This window comes from Chiroxiphia lanceolata, chromosome 8, assembly GCF_009829145.1.
Source record: "Chiroxiphia lanceolata isolate bChiLan1 chromosome 8, bChiLan1.pri, whole genome shotgun sequence".
Classification (NCBI taxonomy): Eukaryota; Metazoa; Chordata; class Aves; order Passeriformes; family Pipridae; genus Chiroxiphia; species Chiroxiphia lanceolata.
The window spans coordinates 28,609,748-28,631,956 of NC_045644.1; the positions used below are offsets into that span (position 1 = coordinate 28,609,748).

The following is a 22,209-nucleotide window of genomic DNA, read 5'->3' on the forward strand; positions in this document are numbered from 1 at the left end:
TCATGCCTCCTCTATGCCTGCATATTAATTTTATTTTTTCAGCCACACATTAAAAATATTCTCATTTTCCTGTATAAGGAAACTAAGTGCATGATGTTACTGAGAGATTGAGGGTAAGTAAATGACCACTGGCATTGGCACTACATTTAGAATTTGGCATTTGGAGGTCTGTTTTCTGTATGCCTTGTTTTCTGTAGCTTGTATTCATATCTGAATTTGTGCCAAAGTAGTAATCTGAAGATAAGCTGACACTTAAGCTTATAGTAACCTCAAAGTAATACAGCAAAGTAGGTTGAGGAGAAACCTGTAATACTTGCCTGAGATGTCTGGAAACCTGTCAGTAGTTATTCTAGACCTGACATCAAGTTCAGAACAGGTTTTGCTGTATTCTGTGCTCTGATGTGTTGTTCCTAAAGTAGTTAACAGCATGAACAGGAATAAGGCTCGTGTACAGAGAATACCATGAATTTACAAGAACATGCAGTACCTGTTTGAGGCATACACCATGCCTCTCACTTCTCTGTGTGGCCTTTTTTATGGTGCTACAAACTTTTAACTGTTTTTAAACACTGAATTTGGTTGGTTTACTTACCCTACAGATTAAGGAACCAGTATAAAAGACTTTTTTTTGTCTTCTTATTTTTTTTAGTTTCAGAATTCTACTGGAGCTTTCTTGATACTTAGAAATGTTTTTTGGTTTTGTGGGTTTTTATTTTTTTATTTATTTAAGCATAGGTACATTATCCCACAGCTTAGGTACATCTTGGTAGTGTAAGGCAAGGACTAAATAGTCCCAAAATGTGAGTTTGACAATTGCACACCTGTACTGTTTCCTGATGTATTAGTGTATGTTTACGTGCTCAAAACATCTGCCCATTTTAGCACTTTCTTATTAATAGGTAAGGCTATCTTCAAAGGAGGCAGTTCATAAAGATGATGGAGTTTTTAAGGCTCCTGCACCACCTCCCAAAGTGATAAAAACTGTGACAATACCTACTCAGCCCTATCAAGAGATAGTAACTGCATTGAAATGTAGGAAAGAAGACAAAGAAGTAAGTATTCTTAACAAATTTTTAAGATAAAGAATTATCGGTAATCCTAAGTACTGAAGGAACAGTCTCAAAATGAAATTTGACTTTCCTATTAAAAATAATATTTTTATCTAAATAATTGAATGGCCTTCATTAACTTCTTAATGCTTCCTTGCACTTAAAACTGAATAGATTTTTAAACTGTACTTGTTAAGGTTGTAATCAATCCCAAGAGCAACTTACCTAGGTCAAAATATTTGTCTTTTCCAGTTATACACTGTTGTTCAGCATGTAAAGCACTTCAATGATGTAGTGGAATTTGGTGAAAATCAAGAGTTCACAGATGATATTGAGTACTTGCTAAGTGGATTGAAGAGCAATCAACCCCTAAACACACGTTGCCTTAGGTAAGATATCTTAATATAAAACACTGAACCTATATTTAAGAGATACTGAATTAAATATTCGTCCGAGAAGAGACCATGCTTTAAAATGTCATTGCCATTTACCTGGCACTTCTGCTATGAAGAATAAAATCTGAAAATAATAACCAAGATGGTATCTTGTGAATAATCAAAAGCAGTTTAACTATGAAGATGAAATAGAAAATTGTACCTTAAGAGACATCTGACACACTTGTTATCCCAGCTATAAATTAAAAAAATGTTTTCTGATAACTTTGTTTAGTGCAATCTAATGTATGATATCTTTTCTGTTTTTAATGTAAAATTCAATTCTAAAATAAAATCCCTAAGACTGGAAAATTTGCTGATGATAATCTAGAACTAATGTAATACTGAGTTATTGTTTAAATCCAGCTACCTGTTCTTTATCTTCTGTTGAGAAATAACACTGGAAGTAAAGAGGCCTCAGTGTTAATTGGAGGTTCCTTTCAGTTGTCTTAGACTACTCATTGCACTCTTAATATTCAAGTTACACATTGTTGTGAAGTTGGTGTGAAAAATGTTAGTCTTGCTTTGACAAAGTTTATGAATTAATATTGGTGTCCATTCCCTGGACATAAAAGTAATTATCAAATTGCTAAATATAATAACCATTTATAATATTTTTTTATATACTTGTAAATTTTCCTCTCTGTTCAGTAAAACTGAAATAATAGAGAAGGTAAAATTTGAACCCATAGGGACAGGTGATGGGAATTCTTTATTTGTGGTTTGACTGTGGTTGAGTAAAAGCTTTATATGCCTTTAAGAGAGGTATTTTAAAATTTATTCTTTGTTCTTCAGAAACTAGCAATGAATATTGTTGCTGAAGTATAGAAATAAGAACTCTGTTATCCAGTTTGTATATACATTATGATAAGAATAAATTACTACTATAATGACAATTTGGGGTATTTTTCATATTGAGTGCTCTTAATTTGCTCATATGGCGAACTGAATTCTTTATTTTCCAAATTTATATGATGGAATGTAACTTGTATAAACACAATAAAAATCTTTTCTTTCAGTTAACAAATTAAAAGAAAAGTGTTTTTCCAGAGGGAATCAATGTGTAAGGATAGGAATAGACGTAAAAGAATGAGAAACTGGTAGGTAAGCTCTCACTGCTGCTGTTGTGAGTGGAGACAGAAAGGCCCCTTGTTCTTTCAACACCTTACTGTGTGCATCTCTTACAATCAGATTCCTCAGTAGCCCTGGAAGACTCGATTGCAGAATCACTCCCACATTACTGCACATTTGAAAGCAATAGATTTTTAATAGTTGCCATGTTTCACTGTGCTGGAAATGGCAGCTTACTGATAAAGGGAAGGACTCCATTTTTGAAATGAACTGGTATGCTGGTCACTGATTAATATATTTGTCAGGTTTTTTTCTGAAATCTATAGTGTTTCCATCAATCATAAGTGCAGCAATAAATATAAAAAAAAGTGTCCTGTAAAAGTAATATCAGGCATAAGTGGGTCTAGTCAGTCAATTAGGTAACCATCAGATAGCAGTGGAAGTTTACATGTACAATTTCTGATAATGCCTTGGTCCATAATAAGCTCTCCCATGTCTCTAAATCAGACCTTCATGCTTAATCCATGAATGTTTTAATTTAACTATTGGTTTTGCCTTTTTTTTTTTGGTTTTGTTTTGTTTAAGAAGCAAGTTCAAGGTGCCCTTTCAAATCCTGTTTTTAGCCAGGCTTAGAATAAAGCAGACATAGTTTGGTGCTGGTAAGCAACTGTTGAGTAAAACACTGCTCTGTTCACCAATTGCAAACTTGCCTTATATAAATTTTAGAAGAAACATCCCAACAGAGTTTTGTCTGAGGCATCTGGTCAGTCCTGTGTTAGGGACTTGTTTATCTGCTGGTTTTCTGAGTGTGGTCATTTCAGTTGTTCTAATACAGAATGAATTTTCTCCAGTGTAATCAGCTTGGCGACCAAGTGCGCCATGCCCAGCTTCCGAATGCATCTGCGAGCACACGGGATGGTAGCCATGGTTTTCAAAACACTGGATGATTCCCAACACCACCAGGTAAGGAGAGACATTGCATATTTCCTTAGAGTTAATTGATACCTGTCTACTGTGTGTGAATATTGTGTGCATCTGGGATGAGTGGCTCCATTTGAGAAAGCTGTGTTCCAATGACAAACTCCTCTTCCACTGTTTATGTGCTTCTGGGTTTCTTTTTCTTAAAAAAATTCTTTTTTTAAGAAATCATTTAAGCTTTTTTAAAAAACTGACTGCACTTTGCATTGCTATTTTATGGCATCTCTTTAGCTTTTTTTTGTTGTTTTCTTGTTGTGTTTATGATTTCTTTCAAATACAATACATTTGGAAGGAATCTTTCCGTGTTGTATTTAAAGGTGGCTGTAAGTGCTCATCTCCAGACTTGCTTGTATGTGAATTATCACCTTTTCTGTAGCTATTGTGGGGAATTTGTCATGTCTTGTGCCTGTCTCCTTGAGCACTGCTGTAATTGCAGTTGTGGGATGCCTTGAGTGTGTGCAGTGCTCTATGAGAAATCTAGGAAAGGTAAATTTTATCTACTTATGATGACATGACCTGAGAGTTAAACTGAAGCAGTTTGGATTTTCCTTCTTATGAGCGTTACCTCTGTGGGGTGTCCCTTGAGATATTTTTACAGAAGTTGAACATACAAGATGTCACTGGAAATGGGTAGTAGATCTGTATATCCAGTCAGCTTTATTATTTTCTGTAATAGCTCTAGAATAATGACATACAATGCAGAATGAAACTTTGCACCCACAGAAACAGATATTTCAGAGATGCTGTTTGACATCTTACTGTGGGTGGAGGGAAAAGCTGTAGAGTCTTAAGGAACTGATTTAGAATAATAGCTTATTTTCCATCTCCCTCAAAAATTAGCGATGGCTAACTGTAAAACACAGGCACCAGGTCCAATGAATTCATTATTTTGTGAGCTGTCAAAATAGTGCCAAGTGATACTAGAAATAAATAAAGTACAGGCACGCTATTTAGGACAGTTGCCACCACTGAGATGCAGGAGATGGGCAGAGGACATCTACAGTTCCTTGGAAAGTGTACAAGCTTGCTGGGTGTATTTTTGGCTGTCTTTTAACAGTTACCATTATTCCTTCATTTTCCAAAGAAGCAGCACATGCAGTTCAAAAGGAAATTGCCTGCTATTATTAGTCTGCAGTAGCAAAAAGCATTGATTATATTCACTATTTTCAGTATATTTGATGAAACGCTCCCTTTTGTCAAGGAAAAAAAAATTTGTAGTTAATGTTTTAATATAGTTACAGTACATTCTTGGTACAGGTTTTGCAGTATTTTGAAATTACTGATTTATTAAACTACTCTTGATAAATGCTAATATATGTGCCCTAACTACTGACAGTATATGCTCCAACATGGTCTTCTCTGTATAAGCATGCTGCTTTTCTATACTACTCTTCCATTCATTCATTATTTCACTATTGAAAATGAATAAAATTTCTCCACTAAATCTCAGTTTGAAGTAACTCAAGAATAATAAATTACACTAGGCTTTGCATGCATGGCTCAAATCCTTTTAAGATGAATAAGGACTGAGGGAAAAAATGCACAATTATTTGGTTAATATCTTTCTTTCAAGTGTTTTGGAGATGGGAAAACTGCCACAATTACATTGCTAATAGAAACAGATATGAGCATATACTGCATTCAGTGTTCTGATATAGTGGAAGAGACTGAGGGTGGAGGGGACTCTATAACTTTCCATAAGGAGTATAAAATAGCAGTTGCAGATTGGCAGTTGGCATTTCTTTAACCAGCAAGGAAAACAAAATAACCAGCTATCTTACTGAGCTATGCCCAAAAATAATCACATGAAAATTACTTGTTCCACCAAATTTTTCTTGTAGACTTGTGTTTATGCTTAAGTTTTTAATTGACTTTGTCTCTACAGTGATGCTCTATGAAGGTTTTGAAGTATTATTAATTTTGAAAATAAACCCTGTATTTTCATAATAACTGTCAGTAGTTAAGCACAGAAACGTGGTTTTGTAATGTCTTCAGCATGTGAATAACTTAAAAAAAAATAAAAGTGCATTAAATGTAGTGCTGAACCCTAGAAAATAACCATCTGTTCCCACAAGCTGGAGTATAAATAGAACAAGCAAGAGAAGACAAGGATGAGAGTGGGTGTAAATGGTCTGCTGTTTCTGGAGTGTATCTTCAACTAGGATGTTTTCCTGAATTTTGTAGAAGTATGGAGTGCGAATCTGTAGTTAGATATGCCATAAAATTTCTGTCTAGAGCAAATTCTATTTATTTTAATTTTTTTCTTCTCTCCACATTTATTTGGAAGCAGAATGTGCCTTAAGCATCTTGAGGAATAGAATGGGATGGGGGAAGCTCATCTGAAAAAAACCGCCCCTGTACTGCAGTCTGTAAGGGAGGGATTTTGAGGGATTGATTGGATTCTTTGGCTGCTTTGTTTTCTTAGGATACTGATCAAAAATAAGTTGTACTAACAATTTTTCCCTCCTTCTCAGCTCAGAATTCTGTGTATTGTACCTGTAGGGCATGAGACAGCTTTCAGGCAGGGTGGTTATACAGAAGATCAGAGGAAAATGTACAGTTGTTTCCTTCAAAATGAAACCAACTTGCTTACAGAGACTAAGAGAAACCAGTGTTAGAAAACCCAGATGACTGACATGAAGCTAAAGCAGGTTTATTCTGTCATAAACACCATCCACATTTAAGGTCCGTTCTTTTACAACATCACTCTTTGCCTGTTGCACATCAGCATTTGGAGGCCTGTTGGCCCGAGTCCCTCCTGTATGTGTGCTGTGGCAGGAGCCTGGTTCTTCTTACACAGAGCTAGTCCTCTCCTTTTTTGCTTTTCCAGCAGTCCTGCAGCCTGAGACCTTCTGCATCATGTCTTGATCACTTCTGATACGTTTCAGTATTTTAAAACCTGTGAGGCAGATCTGAAGGGATGTGTTGGCAGAGCTGATGTGGAGGGAGAACCATTACTCCCTGCATAATGGAAAGCTGGGTGGGTTGCAAAGAAGGGAACCTGGGCCAGGCTTGGTACACAGCTTTACAGAATGAGTGTGACTGCCCTTATCAGACTTTGGAATATCTGTAAAGCATTTCTGAGTAGTGATCTAAGAACAGTCTCTGACTTTGAAATGCCTAAATATTGGCAACCCAGATTATAAATTCAGCAGTTTCCCTCTGTTAACTGCTGCATAGTTTCTAGCTGATAGAAACTCCTTTGGGGGCTTAAAGCAAATTTTTTTTTTAGCAGGAAACCCACCTAGACAATGCGGGTCATTAGAAAATAGTTCTTCATAGATATTGCTTTATTAGGTCTACCTTGGCTGAACGATAGTGGAGTAATTCTGTGTCCTGTTTAATCACTGTTGTTCTGAAAGAACCTCGTCTTCCAGAGTCTTCCAGGAACCTGACATTTATTACAGGATAAGCCAGCTGCGAGTAAATCAAGAGTAAACATTTCTATAATTAAAATTATAGAATTGCAAGGCTTACTGGGGAAAGTTAATAAAAATTAAGGGAGAACGGTGTATCCCTCTCTGTGTACATAAGTCGCGTAGATTGCTTTCTGCTTTGCATCACAGATGTGATGTTCACAGCTAAGATTTTGTTGGATGTTTTTTTTAAACAACCCTGTCTCAAGGTTGTATTCACAAAAGGAGCTGTGGATTTGGAAACTCTTGCTTCCTTCCTTCAGTACTTCAAGTGCATCTTTGGTGGTTGGTCAGATTAAAGTCTTCATTCACCTGAGGATTTTCTTGACTCAGACAGGAAGGAGTTTTAGCATAGCTTTTGATAGACTGTCATCTGCCTAATCATGTCTTGGAAATGCTGATGCTGCTTAGTATGACCAAGTATGATCGTTACTTGCTTCTAAAATAAACAGCAGTTAATGATTGCTTTGATGGTTGGCTGAACTCTAAAAAGATGTTAATCAGCTATGACACAGAAATACTGCTCTTTGCTGTTGAGCTGTACAACACTCACATCCCAGAATTAGTTTGTTTCCATTTTGAATTTACCTTATACAGAAACAGTTGCAATGGATGCATGCAACCTGTTGGCTCCTGAGAGTTGATCTCAGTAGGACACACATACCCCACACACACCCCAGCTCTCATCTCCTCCAGTTATTGTCAAATGTTTCTGAAAGTTTTGTGCCCAGCACAACTCAGTTCTCTGGAACATTCTTCTCTTTACCATGACTTGGAGCTCAGTGCTCTCGGTGCAAGTGCAGTACTTAACAACACTGGGGATGGAGAGCTTTGCTCTCTCTCTCTTCACTGTCTTTTGTGTCCCTTCCTGACAGTCAACTGCTGCTTTTGCTTTTCTGGATCCTCATGAAGATGAAATTTAATTCCTTCTTTAAGGAAACTTAGATCTTCTTTAGCCAGTAAGAGATCCCTCTACACCCATTCTGTATGAGATAGGAATGGTCAGGATAATAACATTCACATGTTAAGGACTGATGGGAACAGGGCAAGGGGGAAGCTGGTTTATGCTCTGGCTACTTCCAAAAAGCAGAATTCCCCTGGAACTAAAATGTGTTTGTGCTGAAAAGGTTTGGATAAACTACTGACTGACAGACCTGTTTGGCAGAATCAGAATTTATGTCACCAGGCACTCCCCCTGTGTTGCCTGCCCCCCCCCCCCAACACTGTCCCTGTGATCTCTGTATTTTCTGGTGCTGTCACCAGTTCATCCCCTCGAACCAGAATGTTCACCCACCTTGCCACGTACCCTGTGCTTTTTCACTTTGTCCCCCTGCCATCTGTCTCTTCTGTAATACTGTGTTACTGGAGGTTCTGTTTCTTATTCTGTCTGCAGCACTGAGCCCCTCAAAAGTAGAAACCTGTGCTTTTCTACTAGGATTTTGTAAACATACTGAGTGCTTTCTGTCTCAGTTTGATTTGCTAGGAGAAAGCATTAGTAACTTGCTAGAAGGAATCTCTACAACAGCGAGTGCTTGTGTGAGTGCTAGTGTACGTTGGGACTTGCCAGGCATTTTCTTTCATAAATCTTCAGCTCATTTATTAAAAATGGTAAAAGGTCTACCTAAAATGATTATTAAAAACTAACTGATCTCTTTCTTTCTTTCTTTCCCACCCCAAGAATTTGTCCCTTTGTACAGCAGCTCTGATGTACATCCTGAGCAGAGATCGCTTGAACATGGATTTGGACAGAGCCAGTCTCGATCTGATGATACGGCTTTTGGAATTGGAACAAGATGCTTCTTCTGCCAAGCTGCTGAATGAAAAAGACATGAACAAAATTAAGGAAAAAATTCGGAGACTGTGTGAAACTGTTCACAACAAACATCTTGATCTCGAAAACATCACGGTGGGTAACATGCTTTTGTTGGAAAGCCTTGGCAGTTGTGGAATGCTTAATAAAATGGAACTTGTGAGCATCATCTTTAATTTTGTATCCCCAGTGAAGGAGCTGGGACACTTTGTCTACAGTTGATGTATACATGGCTGCACTGCAAGTATTTTCTTCTTCCAATTTGAAATTTCCTTTTTAAAAGGCTGTTAGTAGGATAAAGATTCTTCAGCTGTCTGAGTGTCCATTTGCCCCTTCTAAGGGAGCAATTGCAAACAAGTACCACCTTAAATAACCGTGTGTTTAAAGACCATACTTAGATTATTGGACTCCATTTCTTTGCCTCAATTTTATATGTACTTTCACAAACAAATAGGGGTTTGTGCATGGGAATAAGAGTGTTTTGTGTTAAATTGAAAATATGGTGCAGGTTTTCCCATTTAAAAAAAAAAACCAGCAGTCTGTCCTACAGAAACTGATTTTTTCCCTGCCCAAAGTGTGGTGGCAGATCTGTTGATGACCACAAATGTGGATGAATTTTTTTCTTCCCTTTCTCAACATACTTGCTTTTCATGAAAAGACCTTCAGCTGTAGCAGAGTGAACTGTTTTTGTTTAAAAATAAATTTAGCCATGGTTTCATGCTAGCTTAGAAAATAAAGGGCAAGTTACAAAGGCTTTTTCAAAGAGTATATTTAAAGAATTGATTGACAGATTGACTAGATGAGTGGTCATAAATGACAAAATTTACTGATGTGTCATTGCATTCACCATATTTCAGTGTAGTGGATGTTGGTATGATCTTAATTTTTTAGAATCCTGTAATACATTCTGTTCAAGATTCTTACCAGGTTTTTGCCATTTTTCTTGTAATACTTACACTCAACAGGAGAAGCTTCTGATTTATTGTTAATGAAGGGAGTTTTTTGGAGCTTTGTCTGTGCAAGTAGTGTTCCAACTCCTGCCAGTAATCTGCAGTCAAGATTGTATTCCATATTCAGTTAGACTGAAGGATGATACGCCTTGTTGAGTCGGCATTTTCTTTTATAGCTTCTGTGACTTTTGTGTCACTTTAGGAAGGGTTTACCTTGGGGGTTTTCCATCTAAATTCTGGCTGTGGAACAGATAGCTGAGTTGGTATGAGAAGTCAGTATTATGTAGCAATAGCAAGAGCTGAATTTTGGGTGAGGAAGTTAATATTGATGACATCATTCTTAATCTTGGTAATCAGTTTGTGGTGGCAGTGGAGAATTGTTTAGAAGTTTCAATTTTTTCTTCCCTGTGAACATATGAAACGTGTGGGTAGGGGGCTCATAATAGTTTTCTGACCTTGGAAATTTGCAAAGGAAGAAAGAATTTGAGATTATATTCTCCACTTTGTGTTTACAGTCTGACAATACCGACACAGAATGAAATTTGTTCTCTAGGTGGTGATCAGCTAGGAATTGGTATAATCAGAGTCTTATTTCAGTGCTGTTTTGGCACTGAAGGCAGCTCACATAGCACACAGTTTGTCAGTGCCAGGATGTCTCTTGCACTATAAAATGTAAGACAGCTCCCTTTATTAAGCATGGAACAGCTGGTACAGGTTCCTCATTGCTAAAGCATCCAGCCACAAAGACCACTGTCTCCTGCTTGAGCTTTTCTCATATTCATAATCTGATCTAGCCTGATGCTTTTTTATGAACTGTAATTCTGTTCTTGTGTTTTCTTAGGCATGGGTTTTAAAGGGAGAGGATATATCAAAAGGGACTCTGTGTCTCTGTCTTGTGAGGAAGCTGTTCATGAGTAATAATATCCTAGGCCATCAATTTCAGCTGTTTTATTTGGGGGGTGGGTTTCTGAGGCAGCTCTATTTTTTAAATTTATTTTGAGCTGTTGCTGTAAATGCACTGAATGCTATAGTACCTCACAGATGGAAACTGGTTTCCTCCCAGCTGCACCATCTAGAAGCAGAGACTATATAGTGTTCAGAGAATATTTGCAAGCCAAATGAGATGATTAGGTTCTCTTCCATTTTAAGATAGTAGCAACGGTAAGTTGAGACAATAACGAACTTCATATGTGGAAGATCAAGCTGCTTTTGGATGGATCTCTGTCATGAGATACAATAAGTAATCTCTGTTTCGTGCCAGATGACAGGCAGAAAATGCTAACAAAAATGCAAATCTTTTGGGAGTAAAGAAAAGATCTGTGCTTTTTCAGACTCAGACGTATCCACTGAGAAACAGGAGGATTGCAGCAGAAGTTTTGGTAACTCCAGTTTTTGCCTAACCAGTTACACCTTCACTTTTTCAAGTCTTGCACAGATCAAGTGAAGATGATCAATACTGGCTCTCTCTTCCCACAGACCATGTTGTTTGGGTGACTGTCTAGAAGCTAGGTTGGACTAATTTTTGAGTGCTCAAACAGATATTTAAAGGGTTCTGCTCTTAATATTAAAAATATAAACCCAGAAACGAAAAAGGAGTTCTCTGTGGGTTGAATTTGTTCCAGGTTTCTTGTGCTGGCTTAGAAGAAAATAAACCCTGAAGAACTCAGCCTTCATGTTAGCAAATGGCCCTTGCCTGTCAGTCAGCACAGCCCTCTGTAGCTCATGCTTGTAGCCAGCTCCTCTCTTTAGCATCCTAACAAAAACCTTCAGAAGTGACTTCTCTTTCCAGATGATGAAAGAGGTTATTCTGGTTTTCACTGTCAACATAAACATAAGGCTGAAAGCTTAAGGGAACCATGTTTTGAACCTTTGGTGTTAAAATTTTGTAATAATTGACATAAAAATTGAATGCAGTGGACTACTTTTCTCAAAAGCAAAAGGCTTACAAGGTTTCGTTGCTTTTATTTAAAAAAAAAGAAAAAGAAAATGATGTTCTTATGCCCGGTAGTACAAATATCAGATTATATTCTCCTGGAGTTTTTTTAAGTCTTATTGCCCTTTGCTGTGTTTCAAACCTTGCGTGGCCTTTGAGCTTCTGTGGTGAAGGTATTTAGGAAGTTAACTAAATCTTTTGTAGCTGTAAAGATCTCCAAGGAGAGTTTTTAATCAGCTTCCTTCAGTCAGGTTTAGATTATGCATGATTTCAGTTCCCCATGTTTCAAGCTCAATCTGTTAAGTGAGAGGAATCACCTGAGCTCAAACCTGGTGAGGTGTTATTCCCAGGAGGGGCTGAGTTTGAACTGCTGTCCTGGAACATCCTGCACAGCTCAGAGAAAGCACAGCCCTGCTTGGAACACTACACATCCAATCTGTCAGGGAAGGAAGGTGACTTGAGAGTGGTAAAATTCAGTTGGTTTTAGCGAGATCTTATGGCTTTTTCTTCAGCCTTTCATTGTTGTATTTATGTACCATGTATGAATTGATTAAGCTTATGGTAGTTCAGATTTGCCTCTGTGTGTTTTCCGGGTGTTACAAGAAATCTGTACTAGTTCCTTTTGCATAGGTGTAAATCTGTATGTATACAAATGTTTTATTGTTAACATGTCTTTAACTAGAGGCCTTTGGAAAAATAAGTTACAGCCTTGACTTAACAAATGGTGTTGGTTTTGGTTAAAGGCAATGCAGGGGATTATTTAAGGTAGTCACCTAACATCTCTTCAACTTCTATTTGCAGGGAGTGAACTTATCTTTGCTATAGCTAAATTGCTATATGTGTTCCTCTTTTTAAAAGAAAACTGAATCAGTAAATAGAGTAACATTTTTCTACAGTGTTTGAGTTTAATTGCTTTATTCTACACTTTTAAAATTAAAAACACAAAGTACCTATGTTGGAAGCAAATGTGTTCTACAAGCACAGAGCAAATGTATCTGTGAGCCAGGGAAGCTGTGTTCACTCTGGCTTTTCTTGGTTTTTTTTCCTGTCTGGCTGATTTGTCCGTTTCCTTCCTCCGGTTGTTTCTTTTGATAACAAAAGAAACAAATGAAAGGAGTCTGTTTGGGTTTTCTAAGCTATTAATAAAATAAAGAAAATTTGAAAATGCAAAGTAGCTTTTTGTCAGTACCGACATTTTTTTAAGATATGCATATTTTTTAAGTCTGTTCTTGCTCCCTCTGCTGGTTCTTCTACTCAGAATCCCTACTGCTGGTTTTTATGGGTTTTATGTGACGTGTATTTGTATGATTTGATATATACAGCTGGCTATGGTGATTTCACTAATTCCAGACCCTCCCTCTTTCAGACCGGGCATTTGGCAATGGAGACGTTACTGTCTCTCACCTCAAAGCGAGCTGGGGACTGGTTTAAAGAAGAACTGCGACTTCTGGGTGGTCTGGATCATATTGTAGATAAAGGTACATTGAAGATACTCCTTTGACAGTGTGAAAAAATAGTGAATTGTAGTTAGATGTTTGCTTTTATTAATGTTCATTTTCTGTGGTTAAAAGCAGAAAAATTATTAGCTGTGTTAAAAATAAAGTACACAATTCAATATCAAGTTACTGAGAAATATTTGTGACTTTATTCTGTTGCATGTGGGGTCGAAAGCAGTTTTAATGTTAAACAGAATGTATATAATGTTGCATGTAATGTGTGAGATTAAAAATGTCTTAAGCTAGATTAGAGGTTACTGTGTTATGTATCTCTGTTCAGCACACAAATGCAGCACACTTTTTGTAGAGTAGATTTCCTTTGCAGTCTTCTAGAATTGTATTCAGACCTAATATTTTTTACTAAATATCCCAGAGGAAGTCAGCCCTTCAAGAAAAAATGGTGGGGGTTTTGTTTTAATTAATTTTTCAAAGATATGTCTCAGGTTTTTTTGAGCATCTCACAGGTAAGAAAAGGGACATTTTTAAAATGAATTCTTGAACTGAATAAAGCTGGGTCTTAAGTAAGCAGAGGGAGAACAAAAGAAGGATTGGAGAGATGAAAGTGTTCAACTTGCACATGGTTTCAGGTTATGATTTCAGATTTGTGAAGTGTGGGGAGCGTGTGCTTGCTATATCTCTTCTCTCTGCTAAAAAACAGTCCACTACAGTTAAGGAACATAGTCGTGTGCTAGATAATCTCTTCTTTGTCAGGAGAAAATAAAATATGTGATTAGGTAATTTGTAGCAACAATCAGAAACTTGCAAAGCCAAAATGTTATGGTTTATTTTTAAAATTTTCTTGGAGAAATGAAAAATCCTGATCTTGTCTTCATAATTGTTTCCAAGCATTCATTGCAGGTGTGTAAAGTGTAAAACAAGGTTGATAGCAACTCTTTGAGTAACTGCTTAGTTTGTACAATTGGCTTTTGAAGATCTCTTTCTGATAGTGGAAAACAACTTCTTTTTGTGTCTAGTTAAAGAATGTGTGGATCACCTAAGCAGTGATGAAAATGAAGAGAAGTTGGTTGCTTCATTATGGGGTGCAGAAAGGTGTTTACGGGTCTTAGAAAGCGTGAGTATGAGCAGATACATTGCATTTCTGAAACCCCTTCTTAAGCAGACCTTTTCATTCTAACAGTCTTTTGGGATATAGTTACATTACAACACTAGAATGTTGATTTTTTTCCATAGACTTGTACTAACTTTCTGATGTTTATCAGTGTTTCTGGAATGTTTGAAAATCTGTTTTACTACTCTGTATGTACTGCGTTCCAGGTTTATTTTTGGTTAGAATAACTAAATGTAACATGATGCTTTTTCTTAAGTTCCTATGAAAAGCTGCTGTTTATGGATGTTGTTTTCATGGCATGAGTTTGACTCTTCAGTGTGTGTCTAGTCATAGCTGATCATTATAGAAGCAGTGTTTTCTTAGAAGCAATAAACCGATGTATATTTTAAGAATTGCTAATTTGAACCATCATCTGGCTAAGTGCTGAAAGAGAAAACTGCCCTGAAAGGCAAAGTAGTCCTGTCATCAGTTAAGCACGTAAGCGGAGATGATAAATATTTCTTTGAGAACTTTGAACAGAATCAAAATGTATGGTACTTTTGTAGAGCTTAATTGACAGGAATGGTTAGTGTGTGCTTCTCTGCTGAGTTTGGTGTTTGTTACTGGTGTTACTCTGTTATTGTGATGCCATAAGCCAGCAGGAGAACATTGTTATGTTCTAGCAACACATCTCCACGGATCTGAAAGCAACATTTGGGATCAGAGTTCAGTGAATCTCAATGAACACCTTGAACCCAGGTTAGAGGGCAAATAGCCACAATGGTAACTTTCTTCACTAAAATAAAAGGACAGACTCAAAGGTAGTATAAGCACAAGCTAAAAACTGAGAAAGCCAAAAAATTGTTGAAGGGTGTCTACCTAAAAATACTCGTGACATGCCTTGTCAAAGGTGAGAGAAAAATTTTCAGATCCATTTTCTGCTTTTAAATTGGATAGTGGATTTTCCAAGCAACACTAGAAGAGGCTTGTTTAGTGTTAGAATATTCAAATTTGAACTTGAGGATGGTTCATGATGTAATAATGGACAATGAGAAGTGAAAGTTTACACTGGATAATAACCAAGAAATGTGGAACTGAATAAAGTGGGGTAGTAGCGAAAGGGAATACTTCTCTTTCAGGTAAAGAAAACCCCTCCTATTTTTAATATTACTTTCTCCTTCTCTTTTTAGGTAACTGTGCATAATCCAGAAAATCAGAGCTATCTGATAGCATACAAAGACTCACAACTCATAGTCTCCTCTGCTAAGTAAGTTGTTAAAAAAAAAAAGACAATTTGGCACAACACTTCACATGATGGGGGAAAAAATAAACAACAAGTTATACCAGAATATTCTAGGGGGACATAATACCACAATTTCCACTGTTACTTTCCATTAAGTAATGCTGAAGTTAATTTAGATGAAGGTATGGGCAACTAACAGTACTACCAATGTCTAGTGCTGCTACTGTTGGTTCTGTAGAAGCTGCAAACTCTGGATTTGGCTCCATCTGTACCAAGTTTAGTAGGAACACAGAAGAGGGCAGTTATGAAGCTACACTTATTTGCTGTGTTTTCATTATGCTTATGTATTTGCTTAAGTGGAACATAACAGAATTGACAGTGTAAGTAAGAATTAAAGCAGTGAAATTCTGTTCTTGGCTGTTCTCCCTGACAGATTCTTATACAAACACCTCTAACCCATTTATCAATCTGGGTGAGGTCTCAGCTGGCTGGCAGAGACTGTCTGCCCCTTGTATTGCTCTTCATAAGAGAAGAAATGAAGCTGAAAGTTTGACTTTACAGACCTCATTGGAAAAATAATTTAATGGTTGTAGGTTAGATATTGGAGTATTTTTTTAAATTAAAAAAAACCCAAACTGCAGTTTAATATGCTATTTAGACCAATATATATGTTGGACATTTCTAGTTTTATTTGTAATTGAAATCGGTGTAGTGGTTTAACATGAAACTGATGTTATGCAGTAGAATTGTGCCTATGGTCCATTAGTGTTACAAGATTAAGATTTTACTAGCAGGAAGTCATGTGTCATTTCTTACAGAAGGGAAATAGCTCTGAGAAGAGAACAAGAGAAAATTTAGATAACACTGTCAGAATCATGTTGTGCCTTGACGGCCAGAGGATATGAGAGACTGAGTTTGTAGGAAGAGGAGATATCTGTTGTAAGACCAAGTGCTGAAGCTGGAAAGGAAAATTAACTTTTGTTCTCGAAAGACCAAGCTGATAAAGTTGTAAGGAACAAAGCTTTCCTGGTTTTTGTTTTTCATAATTTCAGTTGAGCTTATGAAAGATTTTATAGGTGATAAGTTTGTCTCCCTACAGACTGGGCATCTGGATATCAGAAAAATTCTGCATAAGCTCTATTTGAGTTTTTTTTCCTGGTGAAACAAGGATAAAGGTGGAATGTTCTATATGTTGTGAAGATAACTTTGTTCTGCATCTTCTCCCTGCAGAGCCCTGCAGCATTGTGAGGAGTTAATCCAGCGATATAATCGTGCTGAAGACAGTATCTGTCTACCAGACAACAAGCCTTTGCCTCACCAGAATGTAACTAACCATGTGGGTAAAGCAGTGGAAGACTGTATGAGGGCCATCATTGGGGTCTTGCTCAACCTGACAAATGATAATGGTAAAACAACAATTATTTTGCATATTCTCTGATAAAGCATCGAATAAAACATTAATGTAAACCTTTTTTTGGTCCTGATTAGGGTTTTTCCATGTACAGTGTAATGAAGCAGTTTTGTATGGTAGATGCTTGCTTAGAGCCATCAGTAATTTGTCTTTACAAGCTGGATGAGTAATTGCAAGTGTAAGGTGTTTGAGGTGTGTGCTTTGGCTGGGGGAGGCTGGTTTGTCCTTAGGACCAAAAGGTTTTTATCAATCTGCTAACCATTATGAACATGAATATTTTCAAAATTGAGCCTCTCAACTCTCTTTGTTTACAGAATGGGGTAGTACAAAAACAGGTGAACAAGATGGTCTGATAGGCACAGCAATGAATTGTGTGCTTCAGGTTCCAAAGTTCCTACCTCAAGAACAGAGATTTGATATTCGGGTGCTGGTAAGCTATTGTGTTTGTTACATTAACAGAAAATTGTTTGCCCCCTTCTTACCCATTGAACTACTTTGGTTCCACATTAAGGAATACTTTCCTCTACAGTTTTCATTGTCTTTATATATATATATATATAATTAGTGGGGTATTTAAAGTTTCTGCAAGGATTTGGTGGGTTTGAGGGTTTTTTTCCTGTTTGGTGGGGAAAAAAGTGCACTGCTTGGTGAACAAAGAGATTTAGCTAAATAAGACTGTAAATTACTAATTTTCAAACATCTTTTCAACTTTGGAAATATGATGATGTTGTGTAAGATAAAGGCTTTGTCAAATTTACCTCAGTTTATGTAAAATAGGCCAGTGTGGCCTAAATAGCAACAGCGAAATTGTGTACGTGAAGGACATCTTAAGAACATAATCTGAAGGTTGGGTACGTGAATCCCTAACCTGTAAATGAATTCTCAGCTCCAGAAATGTTTTCATGTTCAAAACTGGAAAAAGGGAGATACCTCTATGAAAGTTTTCATGTACAGGGATCTCTGCCCTGTATTTCTTTAAATCCTGTTCCCTCTGTCTCTCAGACTGTTTCATAAGGGTGTGTTAGTAAGTTATGTATCCTCAGATAAGGACTAAAGAAGACATTTTGTGCTGAAGTGTCTTATTTTAATGTGTGTAATCCTTTCTGACTCTCCAATTCTTGCAGGGACTGGGTCTGTTGATCAATCTGGTGGAATACAGTGCCCGGAACAGGCACTGTCTCGTCAACATGGAGACATCGTGTTCCTTTGACTCCCTGTGCACGGGTGAAGGAGACAAGAGCCTGAAGATAACTGGACAGATTGATGCTGTTCAGGCTTTAGTGCAGGTAAGAAATGCTTGTCCTCTAACAGCTGCCATTTCTCATTATCAGACTGTCAAAGGGGAAGGGTGAATTTGAAAATGAAGATGTGTCAGAATTTTTTCTGTTCAGTATTTTGAGTAATACAACACAGTGGGGGAGAGGGGTGCTGCTCAAAATTCTGACTTTTGCCATACTGTCCACTACAGAAACAGCCTTCCTGGTAAAAGACAGTGGTATCATTATTACAGACATCCAAAGGCTGCTCTCATGTCCATAAAGCTTTTTTGTTACTATACAATTTATTTCTAGTTTTATTGTTCCTAAATGGTTTACTTTGACTTTTGTTTTAAACCAGCTATAAAAACTGTAAGCTACTTTTCTCTTACATACAGATGTAATTATTATGGATGTGAAACAGCATCTTAAATGCTGTATTGACTGGCTTGTTTAAAAAAAAAGAAATCCACCAATAATTTTGGTCAATGAGTTCCACCATGCAAACTAAAATGAAAAAATGGAAAGGAAATGACAGACTTTTTATTTCAATGGAGTTAATTTTGTGGTTGCTTTTAGCAGTTCTGTTAACTATATGGAATAACTGTCCAGCAGCAGACAAAAAAAAAATCAACAATAAAAGTAATGATATTAAATATCTCAATGTATACAGTTTGGCAGTATTTAAGAGTGGTCATTTTATTATTTGGAAAATAATTGACAAGATATAAATGCACAATATGAGATTATTTTAAATTACTCCTTCCATTTCAAATTACTCCTTCATACTTTTGCTTTTTACATAACGAGGTAAAAGCTAAGAAAGCCAAGGGCGTGTAGCTAGGGTCCAAAGAAGATGAAAATTGGTAGACAACAGAGATGGACAGGAAATTATGGCAACTTTTAGTCTTGAAGCCATGTCTCAAAGAAAGCAATGAAACATTTACAGTGCCCAAGAGGAGTCTGGCAGCTGGTTCAGCACTGGGGAGGGAGGTCTTGCTGTGGAGCTGTTGGGACAGATTATATTTTCCTTTGAAGAAGAAAAGGCTATTGTTAAGAAAAGTATTGAAAGCTAACTGTATTAAGGGGTGAATTGTGAATGGGAAATAAACTTTCCAGTATTAACTCAGTGTGTTTAGGATTTAATTTATAATGGAAATTGTCCTGAAATTTTCCCTGTTAGCTATTCCTGGAGTGTGAGCGAGCGGCACAACTGGCCGAGAGCCAGACAGACGAGTTGATTAAAGAAGCTCCTACTGCTCAGCATGATAAGAGTGGGGAATGGCAGGAGACAAGTGGGGAGATCCAGTGGGTCTCCACAGAAAAGCCAGATAGTACTGAAGAGAAGGTTAAGAAGGAAGAAGATGATGAAGAACTTGATCTTAATAAAGGTAGGTCGTCTGGCTGTGATGAGCTCAGCGAAGGCAAAGAACTGTGTGACTGCATGAAGTCCCACCTTGTCCTCTGCTTCCCACCTACATGCAGTCTCTTGGGCTGAGATTTCCAGGTGAAACTGCTACAGACCATAAGTAGGAGCAGTTCAGAGCTGAAATATGAGAAGTGGAAGAAATGATGCTACTTTTTATTTTTTTAATAGTACCTTTTCTCAATTTGTTAAAAAAATCCAAAACAAACAAAAAAAAACCCCAAAACAAAAGAGACCCAAAAACCCCAAAACCTTTTTAGGCACCTTGTTCTTTTGAAACACTCCTTGTAAGTTATCTACCTTAATTCTGTTTCCCAGGGTTCTTGTTTTAAGCTACTTTTAAGGGTTGGGGCTTTTTTCCCTCCTCTTCCTATTTGCATGTGTGCCTCCTCTGTCCCCATCTTCTCTGTCTTCTCACTCCATCAGTGGTATCTCAGGTATCTGTGTAATGCCTTCATGTGCTGCATCTTTGGTAGCTTGTCCCAGGAATTTGAATATCTCTAAGCTGTGATGTAGTTTGTCTCTTGAAAATGTATCAGGTCTGAAACATCAGTCCTTCTTTAATCTTCCAAATGTAGGTGCAGTGTATTATTTCTAATAGTGTTTTAATCTTTTGTTCATAGGCATGGTATATTACTTTCTCCAACCTTGCTTTATATCCTTCCTCCTTTTTGTAGCTCCACCAACTGGTGTCTGCAGTTATTTGTAATTTGCAAAAAATGCTGAGTCATCAGCAAAGAAAAAAAAGCTATATCTGCTGTCCTTAGTGCTATAAACTACTTTGGATGGAAGTCTTACTGGCTTATAGTATCACATGAAACATTTACACTGGTAGTTTGGTGTGTTCAGCATAAAGTTTGCACATTGAAATGGCAGACAGTAAAATACTATCCAGCAGAATGAGTTAAAAGTGAATGAAAACCATTTTTCTTGTCGGCAGTGTGCTGCTGAGTCAGTAAGTAGGGTGCTTCCTGATTCCTGCCTCTGAAATCTCAGTCCAAGAGCTCGTTTTGTTTGAGAAAAAAGTATTCTGGAAAGTGATAATGAAAGATTGTATTTGAAGCAGTAAAAGATAGCAGCTGGTTAGAGAATACAATACACTCAGTTGTCTCTTTTTACAGCTCTTCAGCATGCTGGGAAGCACATGGAAGACTGCATTGTGGCCTCATACACAGCATTGCTTCTAGGCTGTCTCTGCCAGGAGAGTCCAGTAAGGGAATAAGTTGCTCTTAAATCCAGTATAATTTTTAGTGAAGTAATAATTTGCTGTATTGAAAGGGGTTAGTTAAATTAGGCTTCAATGTGAGCAAGTACACTGATGAAGCTACATTGATGTATACAGCTTTGTGAAAAGTTGCCAGACGTATTTCATCCAAAACAAATTTTCTGAACATCAGTATGTTTCTCAAAAGCAGTTGGAATTGAATATTTAACCTCTTTCACCTCTCTCCCCTTATTTGTAGCCAGCAAAAGAACTTACTTTGGAAAGGCAAAGGCAAATTGGCAAGCCTGTGCTTTCTCAGTAAATAAGCAAGTTACCATCAGACTTGTTTATTCTTTGTCAGTCTGCTTTATTTTTTTCCTCCACTGAAATTACATGAAATTGTGTATGTCCATATTAGTTCAAGATGATTGCCTCAGATTGGAAATATGTAATAGAAAGCTGAAGTTAAAAGTACAGAACTCTAATGGCTGAGAACTTCCTAAAGTTTCCTATCAAATATATGCTCAAATGAAAATGAGGTTCAGACCTGCCTTCAGGCTTGACTAAATTTGCCGTGGTGGCAGAAATGGTCTTTAAAGTGCTGTTCTGTGCCTTTGTACTGATTAGTGTCTGTACAATTTTAGTGTTTGGAGTGAGACTGACAATAAATTCAGTAATTCTCAACCCTTAACAGTTGTAAAGGGAGAGTCTTTCCATGTCAGAAGAGAGATCTGGTGGGGTTTTTAGTTCTTGATAATCTTGTGGGTCCTGGGGAGGTCTGGCAGTCCTATTTTTTCTTTTATTATTTTTTAAGGAGAAAAAACCCAAACCATCAAACCAACAACAAAAACTATTTTAGCAATTGTTGTTGTCTAGAAATATAAACATAGTAAGCATATGAATATTGCTTAAAAGAGACTTAAATCATAAAGATGACAGCAAAAGCCATCTTAATAATCCTATGAATATACCTGTCTTATTGCATGTCACATGCAGAGTACTATAGTTCTGTGTTGGAAAAATATTTCCCAAATGAAAAAAGATTGTTTTATTTCTTAGATCAATGTGACTACTGTGAGGGAGTACTTGCCTGAAGGGGACTTCTCGATAATGACTGAAATGCTCAAAAAATTTCTCAGTTTTATGAACCTTACTGTAAGTAATATATATTTTAAATTGATGTATGTAGATATTTTTGTAATTGTGTTTTTTGTTAATATTTCATCCATTTTTAGAAGCGTTAAGTTTTCAGTTTTTGTCTTGATAAGACCACATGATGATATTCTCTTTTTAAATACTGAAGACCCATTTGTCTGTTGTAATTTTGCCTGTCATTATATTGTGATTGGTCAGGAAAATACTTCTGATTGTCTGCCTGAACCCTAGTTGCTTTTATTGATTATATAATTGTAAACACTAAAATTGTGAAATTAGACTTGCTCTCAAATATTTTAACAAGGTGTTACAAATGCTTGTTTGTTACT

At 36.9% G+C, this 22,209-nt stretch overlaps 1 protein-coding gene across 4 annotated transcripts in view; it reads left to right on the forward strand.

Moving 5' to 3' along the window:
* WAPL (WAPL cohesin release factor) overlaps positions 1-22,209 on the forward strand; it is a 65,659-nt gene that overhangs the window by 40,187 nt on the left and 3,263 nt on the right. For 3 of the 4 annotated variants that reach the window (XM_032694177.1, XM_032694176.1, XM_032694175.1), the window contains exons 6-18: positions 900-1,052; positions 1,302-1,438; positions 3,406-3,517; positions 8,627-8,854; positions 13,008-13,119; positions 14,112-14,209; positions 15,376-15,452; positions 16,659-16,834; positions 17,154-17,269; positions 17,964-18,125; positions 19,279-19,486; positions 20,643-20,731; positions 21,785-21,880. In XM_032694177.1, the coding sequence (XP_032550068.1) occupies positions 900-1,052; positions 1,302-1,438; positions 3,406-3,517; positions 8,627-8,854; positions 13,008-13,119; positions 14,112-14,209; positions 15,376-15,452; positions 16,659-16,834; positions 17,154-17,269; positions 17,964-18,125; positions 19,279-19,486; positions 20,643-20,731; positions 21,785-21,880 (1,764 nt within the window). The remainder of the gene's footprint in view (positions 1-899; positions 1,053-1,301; positions 1,439-3,405; positions 3,518-8,626; positions 8,855-13,007; positions 13,120-14,111; positions 14,210-15,375; positions 15,453-16,658; positions 16,835-17,153; positions 17,270-17,963; positions 18,126-19,278; positions 19,487-20,642; positions 20,732-21,784; positions 21,881-22,209) is intronic. The other variant, XM_032694178.1, reaches the window with a different exon arrangement.